This window comes from Carcharodon carcharias, chromosome 3, assembly GCF_017639515.1.
Source record: "Carcharodon carcharias isolate sCarCar2 chromosome 3, sCarCar2.pri, whole genome shotgun sequence".
NCBI lineage: Eukaryota > Metazoa > Chordata > Chondrichthyes > Lamniformes > Lamnidae > Carcharodon > Carcharodon carcharias.
The window spans coordinates 222,808,884-222,825,131 of NC_054469.1; the positions used below are offsets into that span (position 1 = coordinate 222,808,884).

Below are 16,248 nucleotides of genomic sequence, written 5' to 3' on the forward strand. Positions count from 1 at the left end.
GAGAAGAGCGAATGCTGATTGGTTGGCAAGTGGACTATGATTGGTAGAGGCGTTGCCATGGAGAATGCATCAGTGATGGTTTAACTGTCAGTTAACTGCCAAGCATTGTTTGAAATTTAAACCAGGCAGCTCGACCCTGATTGGTCGACACATTGCCCTGAGGAATGAGTCAGCGAATGGCTGTCACATATTTAGTTTAACTGAAACAGGCGCAATGTGTGCAAGTTCTTTCTGTCTGCAAAGAACAGGACCCTGTGTATTAATATATGTCGCTCCCAGTACATGCAAATGTGCCACACTGCAAGGCTGACTGACAATCTTAAATTAGTTGTCAGCATAATTATTAGCACACTGAGGATTATTTAGCAAATGTTGTCCAGCATCAAGCTTGCACGGTAAGAAAATAGCTCGAGCAACCTTGTAAATAGAGCCCGAGCCATTTGCTCACCAGGCAAGCTTGATGCTGAAATTGGACACATCAAAGGCATCCTGTGGTATAATGGTTACGCTGGCCAGATCATTTCTGTATAGCAGGCAAACTCATGAAGGGGACTAAGGCCATCACCTTCAGCCATGATAAATACCCAGTCTACTTCAGATTACCCTGGAGGGGCAAGGCACCTCAAAAATTTGAGCAACAGGTGAAGCTGGCTGTTTCAAGCTGCTACTATGCAGTATCAACGGGAGTGGTATTCACCACTAACAGGATGCTGCCATCAAGCCAAAAAGACATTCTGCCTATCACACAAATGTGCAATGTGGTGTATGAGTTTCAGTGCCAGTGTCATGCTGGGTAAGCACAGATATCAAACAGCATGTCCCAGCCGCTGTTCGGAATGGGTAAGGAACAGACCGTACCCAGCCGGCCTGTATTTGCAAAACTCAAAGCCGTGTCTAACATTAGACGTGATTCTGTGATTGGACGACATTTGCTAAATAATCGTCAGTCTGCTAAAAATTACACCGACAGCCAATTTAAGATTGTCATTCGGGCTGGCAGTGTGGTGCCTTTGTGTGCACTGGAAGCTACACATATTAATACACAAGGCCTGGTTCCTTGCAGACAGAAAGAACATGTAAATACAATGCGCCAGTTTCATTTAAACTAAATAAATGACAGCCATTTGCTGACTCATTCCTCAGGGCAATGTGTTGACCAATCAGGGTCAGGCTGCCTGGTTTAAATTTCAAACAATGCTTGGCAGTGAAATGTCAGTCACCATCACTGGTGCATTCGCCATGGCAACACCTCTACCAATCAGAGTCCACTTGCCAACCGGTCAGCACTCTCTTCATATACAGTATAAATTGTTGTTTTCTCCTTATATTGGTATTCCTTCGAAGTGTCCTGATGAGTGCAAGACAAAAAGCTTCGAAGTGTCTCTTTTTTCAGCAATACATCAAATATTCAATGTATAACATATTATGACTACAATAATATCTGCTGCAATGAAAATAAATACCAGATTTCACAGAAAACTAGAACGTGTGAATGATATTTATCGGATGCTTTAATTGTGAGCAGTTTTGTTCACGCTTACCTTTTAAAAGAAAACATCCAGGCCAAAAACAGTCCTAAATAAACAACTTTACACTCAGGAGATGCCATTCTTGGTTGCAACTGAAAAGGGATCCAGTGATGAAGAAGTGGTTAATAAAAAAGGGACGAGGTCACACTAAGTGGGCACCGGGGAGGATGACAAGATAACTACAGACGTGGAAGGCAACTTAATTCATAATTCCTCACACACTCTTTAATGTGATGATTATACCAGCTCACCAAGGGATGTCATGAAACAAAACTCCCTTAAGTCTTTGGATAGTCAAGACGGAAAAATTGACAGGAAAAAAAACTCCAGGGATATTTTTGACTAATAAACCATTTATTTTATTCCGAAGCCTGTCACGTGAGTTTCTCAGGCGGTGACTTTCAAACCAGTGTTTCCATCCCCACAACGACTGATGCTATAATTTTTGTAACTAAAATAACAGTGTTGTTCTTACTTTCTTAAGAACAATTTACTCCCTGCAAGGGAGGAACTCCCTTTCTCCCCTGAAGGCACTGGGCTGTATTTTACAGGGCAGTGGGTGGCAGGGGAGGGGGTTAGTGATGGATAGCTTGCACATTCACCGCCCCCCCCCCCCCCCCCCCCCCCCGCCACCCTCCCGGTAGGAAAGTCGGCCAGAAGTCGACAGGCCCAGAGGAAGAAGCCCACTCCGTGGTCATAACATGCTGCAGCAGGGCTGATGTAGTTGTGAGTGGGACTCCTGCCCCTCAGCGGGAGGAAGCCCCACCTTCAGGAGCTGCCTTGCAGTCTCAGTAGCGCCAGAGCTCAGTGGCGGGCGCAGATGGGACTGCAAGGAGGATGAAGATGATCGTGGCTGCCCCAGAAAGGGGAGTCCTGGGGTTTTAGGACAGGGAGGGGTCCTAGAGCCCAGAGAGGGTGAGGGTGGGGGTGTGATATCTTGGGGTTGGAGGGGAGGGGGTTGGGGGGGTTACCCCCAATGCACAGGGGGCATCCTCCAAAATAGGTGCCCCCTTCTTTACTTGCCTTTTTTCAGGTAGGCCATAAAAACAGCCTGCCCATTCTCGCCCGCCTGCCCACTCCAGTATTATGGCCGTGTTATGCAGGTCAACAGGCTTGCTAAAAAGCCTAATAAGACCTACAGCTGTTTATTTACATGTGGTCGGTGTCCTCTCACCTAGCATATTGTGGGGATGAGCTTGGGCTTGGGTGTGGGTGGGAAGACGGTGGGCTACCCACCCGACCCATTTAATGTGCCCACCCCCTCCCCCCACCCACTGAAAACATGCCCGGTGGGAGCACATAAAATCCAGCCCACTGTCTTTCTGCTGCGGTACAGCTGTACAACATCCAACTCTGGCGAATGATTCCAAGGTTTCTACCTCTGTTACTCCATTTTAAGACGATGAGCAAAAAGTGCAACTGGAACACATGGGACGTGTTCAAAAATTCCTAACAGCGGTCCTAAAGTTGCTCTAAACCTGCTGTGAAGGTTTACTCTGAAGCAGTGTTCGAGATTCACCTTTTCTACAGTGTTTACTGCTACATATATCTTTGAGAAGCTCCCTTCATTAAGGTTACATCAAAATGAAACCCAACATGTGAGAGAGATTAAGAGAATGACATTTCACTTCCAGGTTCCTGCAAAGATTATAATGCTTGCAAATGAAGGCAATCTTTTTGCTTGCATTTACAAAGGATAAAAGGACACATCATGCAAATGGGTCAGAGGCTGACCCCCTGACCTCCTCATCTCGAGACAGCAGGAGACAGGGAGGTCCCAAGTTCTGATGTCGGCGCAGAATGGCTCCAATCAACTGCACAGTCATTACAGTCTTGCATTGCACCATGAAGGTTAGCACAGTTCACCAAACAGAACAGCACTCTCTTTAATCTGATGATTTCGCCAGCCCACCAAAGGATGTCAGTAATCAAATCTCCCTTAAGTGTTCTGACACTCAGGAGAACAATATTGTTGGGAGCAGCCTCCTGGGCTACTTTAGCTGATCAGTTTTTAATCCCAAAGTCTGTCTCTATGCACGTTCATACAGGCTGTGAATTTCAAACCGTATTATGCAAAGAGTCTTCACAGTAAAGACAATCACTAGCTACAAATACAAATATTGTTCTTGATCACTTAAAAAAAAAAGTTGAAAACTAATTCTGGCCTCTCCAACTTCTGCCCTGAAGGCATTATATCAGTGTAGAGCTCCCCATAGAGTTTCCTTCTGACAATCCCTGTCCACCTCTCCAAGTGGCCGTTATAATGTATGAGCACAGAAATGAATATTAGCAAGCTATGTGGCCATGGGGTCCATGACAGCCAAGTTCAATCTATTCCTTTGTCGAGGCAAGTCTGAGATTTCAGTTCACATTAGATAATGATCCGGAACAAGGATTGTAGCCAATTTCTCATGGTACTGCGAAAACTACTGGTGTACCTCTATTTCACTTCATTTTATGAGTCACTGCTCTTGGGGTGTTCAAATCTTTCCTATAAATATCCAGAGAAAAGGGCTTAATTTATGGCAAGTATGTCATTAGATTGATCATTTTCATTGATTGCATCTTGCTTGAATCTTTAATTATACCACATGATCTATCTAACTAATTTGTTACTTGAGGCACATTTTCCATGCAAACTCACTCCATGTACCTGCAGCACAGATCACTCCAGTAATTGGTGCTGCGATAGGTATTTCAACGTTGTTACAATCTCCGTGGAGACCAATCATTTTTAAAGAAAAATCTGAACTTCCAGTTAACAGTTGAAAGAATAACATGTCAAGGGTTCACATTTTAAAACTTTTACTGTAACACGTGACTGAAAACACAATTGATTAAACGCTATTTTCTTTTGTAGGAAACTTATAAACCATAAAAATTAGCGGTTCATTTTTACTTATCACACATCGCACTCTCCATGGAGTTAAAGATCTTATTGCAAACAGTTCACAGTTACTCCAGCTTCCAATGGATTGCCTCCTTTTCCCTTTCACAGCTAGGTAGCTTCTCATCCCAGGACTGTCTCTCACTGTAGACTTCTTCCTCTAGCTTCAAGCTAGACAAATCTTTCAGCCTTCTTTAACTTCTCATAAACTCAGTCTTCAAGCTGAGCATGAGCTCCCACCTGCATTCTACATGGTGAACAATAGAATCAGCATTTTTTCTGCTTAAGGTGCAGGCCTGGCTGCTTCTATCTTTTGCTCTCTCTCTCTCCTCTCAGATGGCTGAAGACCACATAAGGCTCAACTGAAACAACTGTCTGTGTGACACGCCTGGGTTTATGGGGAAGCCTGTAACCTGGTCTCAAAATAGCTTCCTCTACCCTCTTCCATCATGGCAATGGGAAACAAATTAGCTTTGTATTGAAGTAAAAATGTTAATTAAGTGCCCCATATCCCAAGTTTCTTTCATCTTAGAAACAAAGGGATAATTTTAGCACAACTGTTTACAACTTAATATCAAGATCACTTTTCTGGAACTTTGGGAGACTCGGAGTCTTCCCATTGTAGACTTAGAAACTGCTGTCACTGACTACAAATGTAAATATCTTGCACCTCCCTCTCAATAAAACAATCTGAATCTCTTGTGATCTCTAACGATTAAATCACCCAGACTAACTGCCGGTAGATGCTAGTTCAGGTCACATGACACCTTTCATCCACCCTACATTTAAAACTACAGACCCAAAATATAGTAATCTTCAAAACCTAAAGATACAGCCCTAAACCATAATATTCTTTATAAACCACTTTTAGCCCCAGTAAATCATGTTATGTTACCATATGAACCATAGCACACTATTTCTAACATTCAAGATACGAACTTTATTCAATGTGCACTCTTTGAAATTTACTTTTCATAAAAACAGCCAATGTGACACAAAGATGGCCACCGAAAGTCAGATGACCTGGCCTGTGTATTCAAAAACTGCCTCAATGTCTAACTGAAACAAAATGATACACCCAGACCAACAGGCGTCAATTACACCCATGCTGAGCCCCTCAGGAGACATCCCTGAACTGAACGGGTCTTTTTGAAACAAAAATGATGATTGTCATAACCCCCACTCAGGATGAATGTCTTCAAACAATAAACCACGATGTGGCTAACCAACCCAAGACACCACATTTGGAAAATGAATTGCAATTTTGAGGAGTCACATGGTAAGGCAGCCATGTTTGTCCCTTTGTAGTCTTTAAATGCTGGCTTTAAATTCCTTTCCGGGTCCCACCAACACAGAAAACTGACCTCCTGGTAACGTGACTACAAGAAACTAACTTTGTGACCTGCAGAAAGTCCATCCCTTCAGGGGAATCCTCAGACCACTTTGGCTTTTGAATCCACCGAAACTACCTATCCGGAGTGAAGGCGTCTTCTTAAGTCAGGCCTGCAACACTTGTATTTCAGAACAAGACAATCACGTGAATTATGAACTATTCTTCTTGCTGCAAAAGTGCGCTATTCTCTTGAACTGTACTTTCTTCAAGTTTTTCTGTGTGTCTGAGACTGTGAGAGCGAGTGCCGCAGTGTTAGATTTTGGGGTGAGTATGTAAATAAACAATCCTCTCTATTTAAACCCACGTAAATATTTGCTGCTGGTTATTCAAATTGTCTTCACGATCAGGCGATAAAAAGCATACAAACATACAAATTCGGAAGAGTAGGCCACTTGGCCTTTCGAGGATGCTCTACCATTCAATAAGATCATGGCTGATCTGACTGTAACCTTAACCCCACATTCCCACCTACCCCCAATAGCCTTTCACCACTTTGCTTATCAAGAATCTATGTGGCTCTGCCTTAAAAATATTTCCTGGTTTACAGATATTTCTGGGAAGTTACTTGTATCCTCTAGAGTGAAGACCAATGACAAATTCCTGATCAGTTTATCCACCTCCTCCTTATTCTCCATTACTAATTCCCCAGACTCACTTTCTATAGGCCCAACACTCACTTTGTTAACTCCTTTTTTTAAAACATCGATATAAACTCTTACTCTCTGTTTTTATATTTCTAGCAAGCTTTCTCTCAGAATGTAATTTTTCCCTCCTTATTAATCTTTTTGTCATTCTTTGCTGTATTTTATATTCTGTCCAATCTTCTGACCTGTCACACATCGTTGCGCAATTGCTTTTTCTTATATTTAACTTTTTTTAGTTAATCATGGATTGACTTATCACCCCACCAGCCTCCGCATTCAAAGGATCATCCTCTTCCTTCTTCCTTAACCGAGGTTTTCCGCCCACGGTGGTTGACAGGGCCCTCAATCGTGTCCGGCCCATCTCCCATGCCTCCGCCCTCACACTTTCCTCTACCTCCCAGAACCATGATAGGGTCCCCCCTTGTCCTCACTTATCACCCCACCAGCCTCCACATTCAAAGGACCATCCTCCGCAATTTCTGCCAACTCCAGCACGATGCCACCACCAAACACATCTTCCCTTCATACCCCCTGTCGGCATTCCGCAGGGATCGTTCCCTCCGGGACACCCTGGTCCACTCCTCCATCACCCCTTACACCTCAACCCCCTCCTATGGCACCTTCCCATGCAACCGCAGAAGGTGCAACAGCTGCCCCTTTACTTCCCCTTTCCTCACCGTCCAAGGGCCCAAACACTCCTTTCAAGTGAAGCAGCATTTCACTTGCACTTCCCTCAATTTAGTCTACTGAATTTGTTGCTCCCAATGCGGTTTCCTCTACATTGAAGAGACCAAACACAGACTGGGTGACCGCTTTGCGGAACATCTTCGGTCTGTCTGCAAGCATGACCCAGACCTCCCTGTCGCTTGCCATTTCACCACTCCACCCTGCTCTCATGCCCATATGTCCGTCCTTGGCTTGCTGCATTGTTCCAGTGAAGCTCAACGCAAACTGGAGGAGCAGCACCTCATCTTCCAACTAGGCACTTTACAGCCTTCCGGACTGAATATTGAGTTCAACAATTTTAGATCATGAACTCTCTCCTCCATCCCCACCCCCTTTCCGATCCCTCTTTTTTTTTCCCCAATAATTTATCTAGATTTTTCTTTTTCCACCTATTTCCATTGTTTTTAAATGTATTTCCACCCATTGTTTTATCTCTACCTTTTAGCCTTTTTCAATTCCTTCACCCACCCCACCCCCACTAGGGCTATCTGTACCTTGCTCGTCCTGCTTTCTACCCTTAATGCGCACATTCCTTTAGATAATATCACCAACTTCAACACCTCTTTGTCCTTTTGTCTATGACACCTTTTGGTTATCTCCACCTATCACTGGCCCTCTATCCAGCTACCTGTCCCACCCCCACACACACACACACCACCCCACCCCCCTCCCCTCCCCCCCCCACTTAAACCATCTTATATTTCACCTCTTTTCTATTTTTACTTAGTTCTGTTGAAGAGTCATTGGACTCGAAACGTTAACTGTGTTCCTCTCCGCAGATGCTGTCAGACCTGCTGAGTTTTTCCAGCTATTTTTATTTTTGGATTTTTCTTTCTCACTGGAATCCATCTACTCTGCGTATTCTGAAATATCCCTTTATATGTTTGCCACGCTCATGGGATGTGGGCATCACTGTCGAGGTCAGCATTTATTACCCATCCCTAGTTGCCCCTGAGAAGGTGGTGGTGAGCTGCCTTCTTGAACCGCTGCGGTCCATGCAGTGTGGGTGCACCCACAGCGCTGTTAGGAAGGGAATTCCAGGATTTTTGACCCGGCAACAGTGAAGGAAGGCGATACATTTCCAAGTCAGGATAGTGAGTGGTTTGGAGGGGAACTTCCAGGTGATGGCGTTCCCATGCATTTGCTGGCCTTGTACCTCTAGGTGGCAGCAGTTGTGGGTTTGGAAGGTGCTGCCTGAGGAGCCTTTGCAAGTTCCTGTGGTGCATCTTGTAGATAATACACACTGCTGCTACTGTGTGTTGATGATGCTGGGAGTGATTGTGGATGGGGTGACAATCAAATGGGGTGCTTTGTCCTGGATGGCATTGAGCTTCTTGAGTGTTGTTGGATCTGTACTCATCCAGGCAAATGAACAGTATTCCATCACACTCCTGATTTGTGCCTTCTAGATGGTGAACAGGCTTTGGGGAGTCAGGAGGTAAGTTAGTCACCGCTTGATTCCTAGCCCCTGACCTGCTCATGTAGCCACAGTATTTATATGGCTAGTTCAGTTCAGTTTCTGGTCAATGGTAACCCCAGGATGTTGATAGTTAGGGATTCAGCGATGGTAATGCCATTGAATGTCAAGAGGTAATGGTTAAATTCATTCTTGTTGGAAATGGTCATTGCCCGGCACACGTTACTTGCCACTTGTCAGCCCAAGCCTGGATATTGTCCAGGTCTTGCTGCATTTGCACATGGACTGCTTCAGATGCCATCTACTGCATCTCTATCCACCTATCCTTCAACCTAATTTACCAGTTCACTTTAACTAGCTCTGCTTTCGTGCCCTCATACTTTCCCTTATTTAAGTTTGAAATACTAGTCTTGGGTCCACTTTTCTCTCCCTCAAATGGAATGTAAAATTCAATCAACTGATGATCACCGCTACCTAGGAGCACCTTCACTATGAGGTCATTAATTAATCCTGTCTCGTTGCACAATACCAGGTCTACTATAGCCTGCTCTCTGGTTGGCTCCAGAATGTGCTGCTCTAAGAAACAATCCTGAAAACCTCCATGAGCTCCTCATGTAGCTACTTTTGCCCATCTGATTTCTCCAGTGTATATATAGATTAAAATCCCCCATGATTATCATCATATTTTTCTGACAAGCTCCCATTATCTCTCCCTTTGTACTCCATCCTACCAGGTGGGTACTGTTAGGGGGCCTGTGCACCACTCCCATAAATGGCTTCTTGCCTTTATAATTTCTCATCCTTCTCTATTCTGCGAATTAACAGAGCTACCCCTTCACTTTTCCCTAGCTTCCTGTCCTTCCTAAATGTCACGTACCCTTCAATCTTCAGGTTCCAATCTATGTCATCCTACAGCCATATCTCTGTAATGTCTATCCGATTATACTTATTTATTCTTACATTTCACATTTCTCCCTCTCAAAAGCTTACTGATTACATACAGTTAGGAATGGACAGGGATTTCAGCAGTTGTCTCTCATCCGGTCTGTAACAACCTCACATTGTAACAATAGTAAAGATGTCACACTGACACACAGCAGTTGCTATTTCACGTCAAGAGTGCATTTCTTGTTGTATATTAATTGACTGTTCTGTTGTATTCAGGTGTTGAACAATAACTGGGGGTTGACTTGCGCTCCTATATATAGGGGAGCAGGTGGAAACTGTGGCTTTTGGATCTGTAATGTGTGTCTCTGTAAATAAAAGCTTATAACTGTGTAAAGATTGGTTTCCAGTTCTATCCCAGTTTCCTCATCCCTACTACTACTATATACGAGATAGCAATCATCTTGTCATAGTTTTGTGACAACACTTTCCATTCTAAATTCCAATTCCTCTTATAGTCATTTGGTATTGCTGGAAAAAAAGACATACTGTTGAAGCTTTTTGTCTTGCGCTCATCAGGACAGAATTGCAAGAATATCAAATCTCGAAGGGAACAACAATTTATACTGCATGAGAAGGAGGACGCTGATTGATTGGAAAGTGTACTCCGATTAGTAGAGTTATTGCCATGGAGAACGCACCAGGGAACAGTTAACTCCAAGCTTTTGTTTAAATTCAAACCAGGCAAGTTGACTCTGGTTGGTCAAGGCATTGCCATGGGGAATGAACCTGGGAATGGCTGTTCCCCCAAGCTTTTGTTTTGTTGGAAAAGGCACAATGTGTGGACATGTTCTTCCCATTTTCAAAGGGCAGGGCCCTGTGTGTGAATATGTGGAGCTTCCAGCACATGTAAGTGAGCCACACTGCGGGCACAACCGGTAATTTTAAATTGGTTGCAAGTGTAATTCGTAGCACAATCAGGGCTGTTTAGTAGGTGTTGCGCAATTGTGGAATCACATTAGTGTTGGACACTCTGTCCTGAGTTGTGCAAGCACGGGCTAGTTGAGTACGGCTAATACTTTGCCTATTGTGAACAGCCAAAGGGATGTGCTGTTTAATACGACCCACAAGTTGTTGGGACGCTTGCCACCCAATCTGCACCCTCTTCTCATGCAGTACAAATTGTTGTCCCCTTTGAGAGTCGGTATTTATGCGATTCTGCCCTGATGAGTACAGGGTGAAAAGCTTTGACAGCATGTCTCTTTTCAGCAATACTCAAAAGACACAGACCGGACACAGTGCGATTAAATCCTCCTCACTAATGTTGACACAATACTGCCTCAACTTTCTCTCTACTAGGCTGGAAAATTCCAAACAAGCTCCTTTTCATAGGACTGGCAGAAGCGTTGAGGAAACCTCATTTCTATGTGTTTCCAGCCTGCAGGCCTGGAAGTGGCTCCGAAAGAGGCTCCGAAAGATTTCCCAAACTTGCTTCCCCACCTTCTAGTGCCTCTCCTCCGAACAACCTCATGTTCCCGCTCCTCAAATTTTCTGAAGTTTAAACTTAAAAATCAAACAGTTGTCGTGTAACAACGAGGACAGAATGCACGAGTTTAAAATGGGAATTGAGTTATCTCCGAACAAACTGGCCCAGTGATTTAGCTTGCTTCACAGCTACACACTGTTGTGTTCCCTGTGTACAGCACTACTGGAGATCAATTAGTAAACATTAATCATTGAAGCAAGTTTGTAAAAATCCAATGTTGCTCCCAAACCCAAAACAGTTATTGTATCACCGTCAATGATAATGACTTACCACGGACTGCAAACCACAGCACTTTATTAATTCTTGGGTATTTCGCCAGTTAAAAGATGCGAACGCATTTAACAAGCAACATGTGCAACACGCATCATTTAATTCATTTCGGTCAAGATGATTAGAGATGATTTATCTTGTGTGCAAATATATCATAGCTATGATAACTTAACAGTTAAAAACCCATCCTGACAAATGCCAAAATTTAGTTTAACTTCAAAAGAATCATTCTGCTTTAAGTGTTAGCTATGCAGAATAATTCCACCAAATGTTTTTAACTGGAAAATGACTCATAATACTAAAATCGTGAAGGTGCTAAATAATATGCTTTCACAGCTGACTATCTATTTTTCTGGGTGCATAACATTATCATAGACTTTTAAGGTTAGTTTTATTCCCTCCACCACCCCCCTACCAAAAGTCCTTGCCCATGGTCCACCATGCCTGGATAATTTCAGACTTACTGGGTACAGCCACATGGACGAAAATTTGTTTCTTGCACACATTCAAAATTAAATTCTTCGATACACAGCCCCTAGTGGGGAGTCACACTTGAAAGCAATATTGGTCAGAGGTAGGGCTATTTTGTTCATGGTCTGCTGATAGGTGGATCTCTGAAGGCGGAGGGGCATGTTAGTGGGCTGGTGAAAAAGGCACAGGGGACACTTGCCTTTATCAATCGAGGCAGAGATTACAAAAGTAGGGAGGTCATGTTGGAGTTGTATAGAACCTTGGTGAGGCCACGGCTGGAGTACTGTGTGCAGTTCTGGTCGCCACATTGTAGGAAGGATGTGATTGCACTGGAGGGGGCGCAGAGGAGATTCACCAGGATGTTGCCTGGGATGAAACGTTTAAGTTATGAAGAGAGGTTGGATAGACTTGGGTTGTTTTCGTTGGAGCAGAGAAGGCTGAGGGGTGACCTGATCGAGGTGTACAAGATTATGAGGGTCATGGACAGGGTGGATAGGGAGCAGCTGTTCCCCTTAGTTGAAGGGTCAGTCACAAGGGGACATAAGTTCAAGGTGAGGGGCAGGAGGTTTAGGGGGGATGTGAGGAAAAACTTTTTTACCCAGAGGGTGGTGATTGTCTGGAATGCGCTGCCTGGGAGGGTGGTGGAGGCGGGTTGCCTCACATCCTTTAAAAAGTACCTGGATGACTACTTGGCACGTCATAACATTCAAGGCTATGGGCCAAGTGCTGGTAAATGGGGTTAAGTAGGTAGGTCAGGTGTTTCTCATGTGTTGGTGCACACTTGATGGGCCAAAGGGCCTCTCCTGCACTGTGTGATTCTTGATAGGCCAGTATTTTATTGCCCACCCTAATTACCCTCAAGGAGGTGATGGTGAGCTGCCTTCTTGAACTGCTGCAGTCCATGTGGTGTAGGGACAACTACAGTGCTGTTAGGAAGGGAATTCCAGGATTTTGACCTGGTGACAGTGAAGGAATGGCAATACAGTTCCAAATCAGGATGGTGTGTAGCTTGGTGGGGAACTTCCAGGTGGTGGTGTTCCCATGTGTCAGCTGGCTTTGTCCTTCTAGGTGGCAGAGGTCACAGATTTGAAGGGTGCAGTTGAAGGTGCCTTGGTAAGCTGCTGCAATGCATCTCGTAGATGGTACACAATGCTACCACTGTGAGTCAGTGATGGAAGGAGTGAACGTTGTGGATGGGGTGCCAATCAAGTGGGCTGCTTTGTTCTGGATGGTGTTGAGCTTCTTGAGTGCTGTTGGAGCTGCACTCATCCAGGCAAGTGGAGGGTATTCCATCATTCTGCTGACTTGTGCCTTGTAGATGGTGGATAGGCTTTGGGGAGTCAGGCCATGGGTTACTCGTCGCAGGATTCCTAGCCTCTGACCTGCTCTTGTAGCCACTGTATTTATATGGCTGGTCCAGCTCAGTTTCTGATCAATGGTAACCACCAGGATGTTGATAGTGGGTATTCAGCAATGGTGATGCAATTGAATGTCAAGCAGGAGATGTTTAGATTTTCTCTTGTTGGAGATGGTAATTGCCTGGCACTTGTGTGGGTGAATGTTACTTGTCACTTGTCAGCCCAAGCCTGAATGCTGTCCAGGTCTTGCTGAATATGAACATGGACTGCTTCAGTATCTGAGGAGACACGAATTGTGCTGAACATTGTGCAATCATCAGTGTAAATCCCCACTTCTGACCTTATGATGGAGGGAAGGTCATTGATGAAGGAGCTGAAGATGGTTGGGCCTAAGACACTAACCTGACGAACTCCTGCAGTAATGTCCCAGGACAGAGATGAGAGGACTATGCTAGGTAAGACTCCAACCAGTGGAGAGTTTTTCTCTCGATTCCCATTGGCTTCAGTTTTGCTAGGGCTCCTTAATGCCACACTTGGTCAAATGCTGCCTGGATTTCAAGGGCAGTCACTCTCACCTCACCTCGGGAGTTCAGCTCTTTTGTCCATGTTTGAATCAAGGCTATAATGAGGTCAGGAGCTGAGTGGCCCTGGTGGGAGCCAAAGTGAGCATCAGTGAGCAGGTTATTGCTGTGTAAGTGCCGCTTGAAAGCACTGTTGATGACACTTTCCATCGCTTTGCTGATGATCAAGAGTCGACTAATGGGGTGGTAATTGGCTGGGTTGGATTTGAATTGCTTTTTGTGTACAGGACATACCTGAACAATTTTCCACATAGCCAAAATATAATATTTCCTGACTAGTTCTTGGTTGGTGCATGGCTCATTAGTGGGAGTGCAAATCTGGTAAACTTCACCTCTGTCTGTCTTCCATCCGTCCTCATTCCGAGGGTTAGCCGCACTATGAACAATCTTTCTCCAGTGATTTCTATTCTCAACTGCACCCACTGCTGGTCCCATTAAGAGGCCAGTCCACATTCTGATATTATCCATCCCTGCCATCTTGGATCTTCCCTGCGCACGTTTTCCAGGTGTTCGGCCTCGCATTACCTCTTTTTCCAAACATTCCCCCTCCCGTGCCCAGAACACACGAGCTCGACATCGCTGCCTCAAACAAGTTCCTCTTAACACCAGCTGTCTTGAGCACACGCTCGTTTGCCCGTTTTGCCCTCTACAGCATTTGAAACAGTCGTACAAAACTAAGTAAAGGCTTGTAGTGATCAGCTGAAATAAATAAGCCAGCAGATCGCCGAGTTTTGGTTTCTGACAAAAATGCCAATGGCACAGAAATCCTAGAAGCGACGCCTGTAGATTCCTCATCCACCGCGCTGCCCACTCTAACCTGAATTTCTATACAGCGCTCCTCCGAAGCCATAACTTTCACCGGTACAACCCGTTTTTAATTACCTATCAGAGCTTCAAAGCAATTAGCCATAGCGTGACGTAGGTCAGATTCCCTACAGAGGTCAGGTCCATGGGCGTACAGCATGAAACGGTCCAATTCCAACTTCTGTGGGAAGAAATAAAAATCAAAATTGATACATATTTGCTCAGAAAAGAGCTCCATTAATGGGTGGAACAGTGTTCATGGCCAATCCAAGACTTTGAGAGATCAAATCCAACCCATGAAAGCAAAAAACTTGCATTTCTATAGCGCCTTTCACAACCTCAGGACATCCCAAAGTGCTTTGCAGCCAACTAAGTAGTTTTGAAGTTCAGTTACTGCTGTAATGTAGGAAACATCACAACCAATTTGCACACAGCAAGCTCCCACAAACAACAATAAGTTAATAAGTAGATTTTTCCGCCAGCGTTGAATGAAGGATAAATATTGGCCAAAACACCAGGAAGATCTCTCCTGCTCTTCTTCCAAATCGTGCCACTGGATCTTTTGCATCCGCCTGAGGGGGCAGGCGGGACCTCAGTTTAACTTCTCATCCAAAAGGCCGCACCTCGGACAGTGCAGCACTCCTCCAGTGATTCATTGGGACATCAACATAGATTTTTGTGCTCAAATCTCTACAGGGGGATTTGAACCCACAAGTCGGAGGTGAGGATGCTACCCACTGAGCCTCGATGGGTTTTAGCAAAAGGAAAAATGTCCTTACAGAGCAACTGACTGGAGTACAGTGAACAGATCTGGTCTCCTTAATGAAGGAGATGATCTACTTGCTTTTGAGGTGGTTCGACAGAGGTTCACTAGATTGATTCCTAGGATAAGAGGATCTCCCTATGAGGAGTGATTGAGAAGAATGGACCAACAGTTTTTAGAGTTTAGAAGAATGAGAGGCGCTCTCACTGAAATAAAAGAAATTCTTAGAGGGTTTGACACAGCAGATGTTGAGAGGACATTTCCCCCTGGCTGGAGAGACTAGAACACAGGGACATAGCCTCAGAATAAGGGGTTTGCCATGTAGGACCCAGATGAGGGGCAATTTCTTCATTCAAAGGGTTGGGAATGTTTTGGAATTCTCTAACCTAGAGAACTGTGGACGCTCAATCGCGGAGTGTAATCAAAACTGAGATTGTTAAAGACTTCGGCCATGAAGGGAATCAAGGGTTATGGAGATTGGGAGGGAAAGTAGAGTTGAGGTGGAGGATCAGCTATGATCTTCTTGAATTACTGAAATGGAACATCTGGCTTGGAAAACTGCTTTTTAACGGAATTGGGGGTTTGACATTCGTATTATGAATTACAACACTAGCCAACAAGTCCCAAGAGTCCCAGGGAGAGAGAGAGAACTGTGCACCAATACAATGGACCTTGCGCAACTCAAAATACTGACCTTGGCGAGCATAGCAAGGTGCTGGTTCTGCACTATTGCTGTGCGGTAGGTTGCTAGCCCACCTTCCTCCAGATTTGGGAACAGAAAGTACAAGTGCACGCTGGAAGCAGAAAGGAGCAAATTCAACAGGGTGACACTGAGACGACATTTAACACATCAATCATTCTTTGTAAAGCTGCCTTCATCAGATGACGATGTTACCATTTATGCTTCGAATCTATCGCACACAATTTGACAAAGTTACCATTCTCCCAAATTACTGCACTGATAACTGAAATTT

The 16,248-nt window shown here is 44.5% G+C and overlaps 1 protein-coding gene across 2 annotated transcripts in view; it reads right to left on the minus strand.

Annotated features, from left to right (window-relative positions):
• Positions 1-16,248, minus strand: part of drosha (drosha ribonuclease III) — a 159,217-nt gene that overhangs the window by 60,318 nt on the left and 82,651 nt on the right. The window contains exons 21-22 of one of the 2 annotated variants that reach the window (XM_041184701.1): positions 15,969-16,068; positions 14,590-14,692 (exon numbers count right to left, since the gene is read on the minus strand). In XM_041184701.1, coding sequence (XP_041040635.1) covers positions 14,590-14,692; positions 15,969-16,068 — 203 coding nt within the window. The remainder of the gene's footprint in view (positions 1-14,589; positions 14,693-15,968; positions 16,069-16,248) is intronic. The other variant, XM_041184702.1, reaches the window with a different exon arrangement.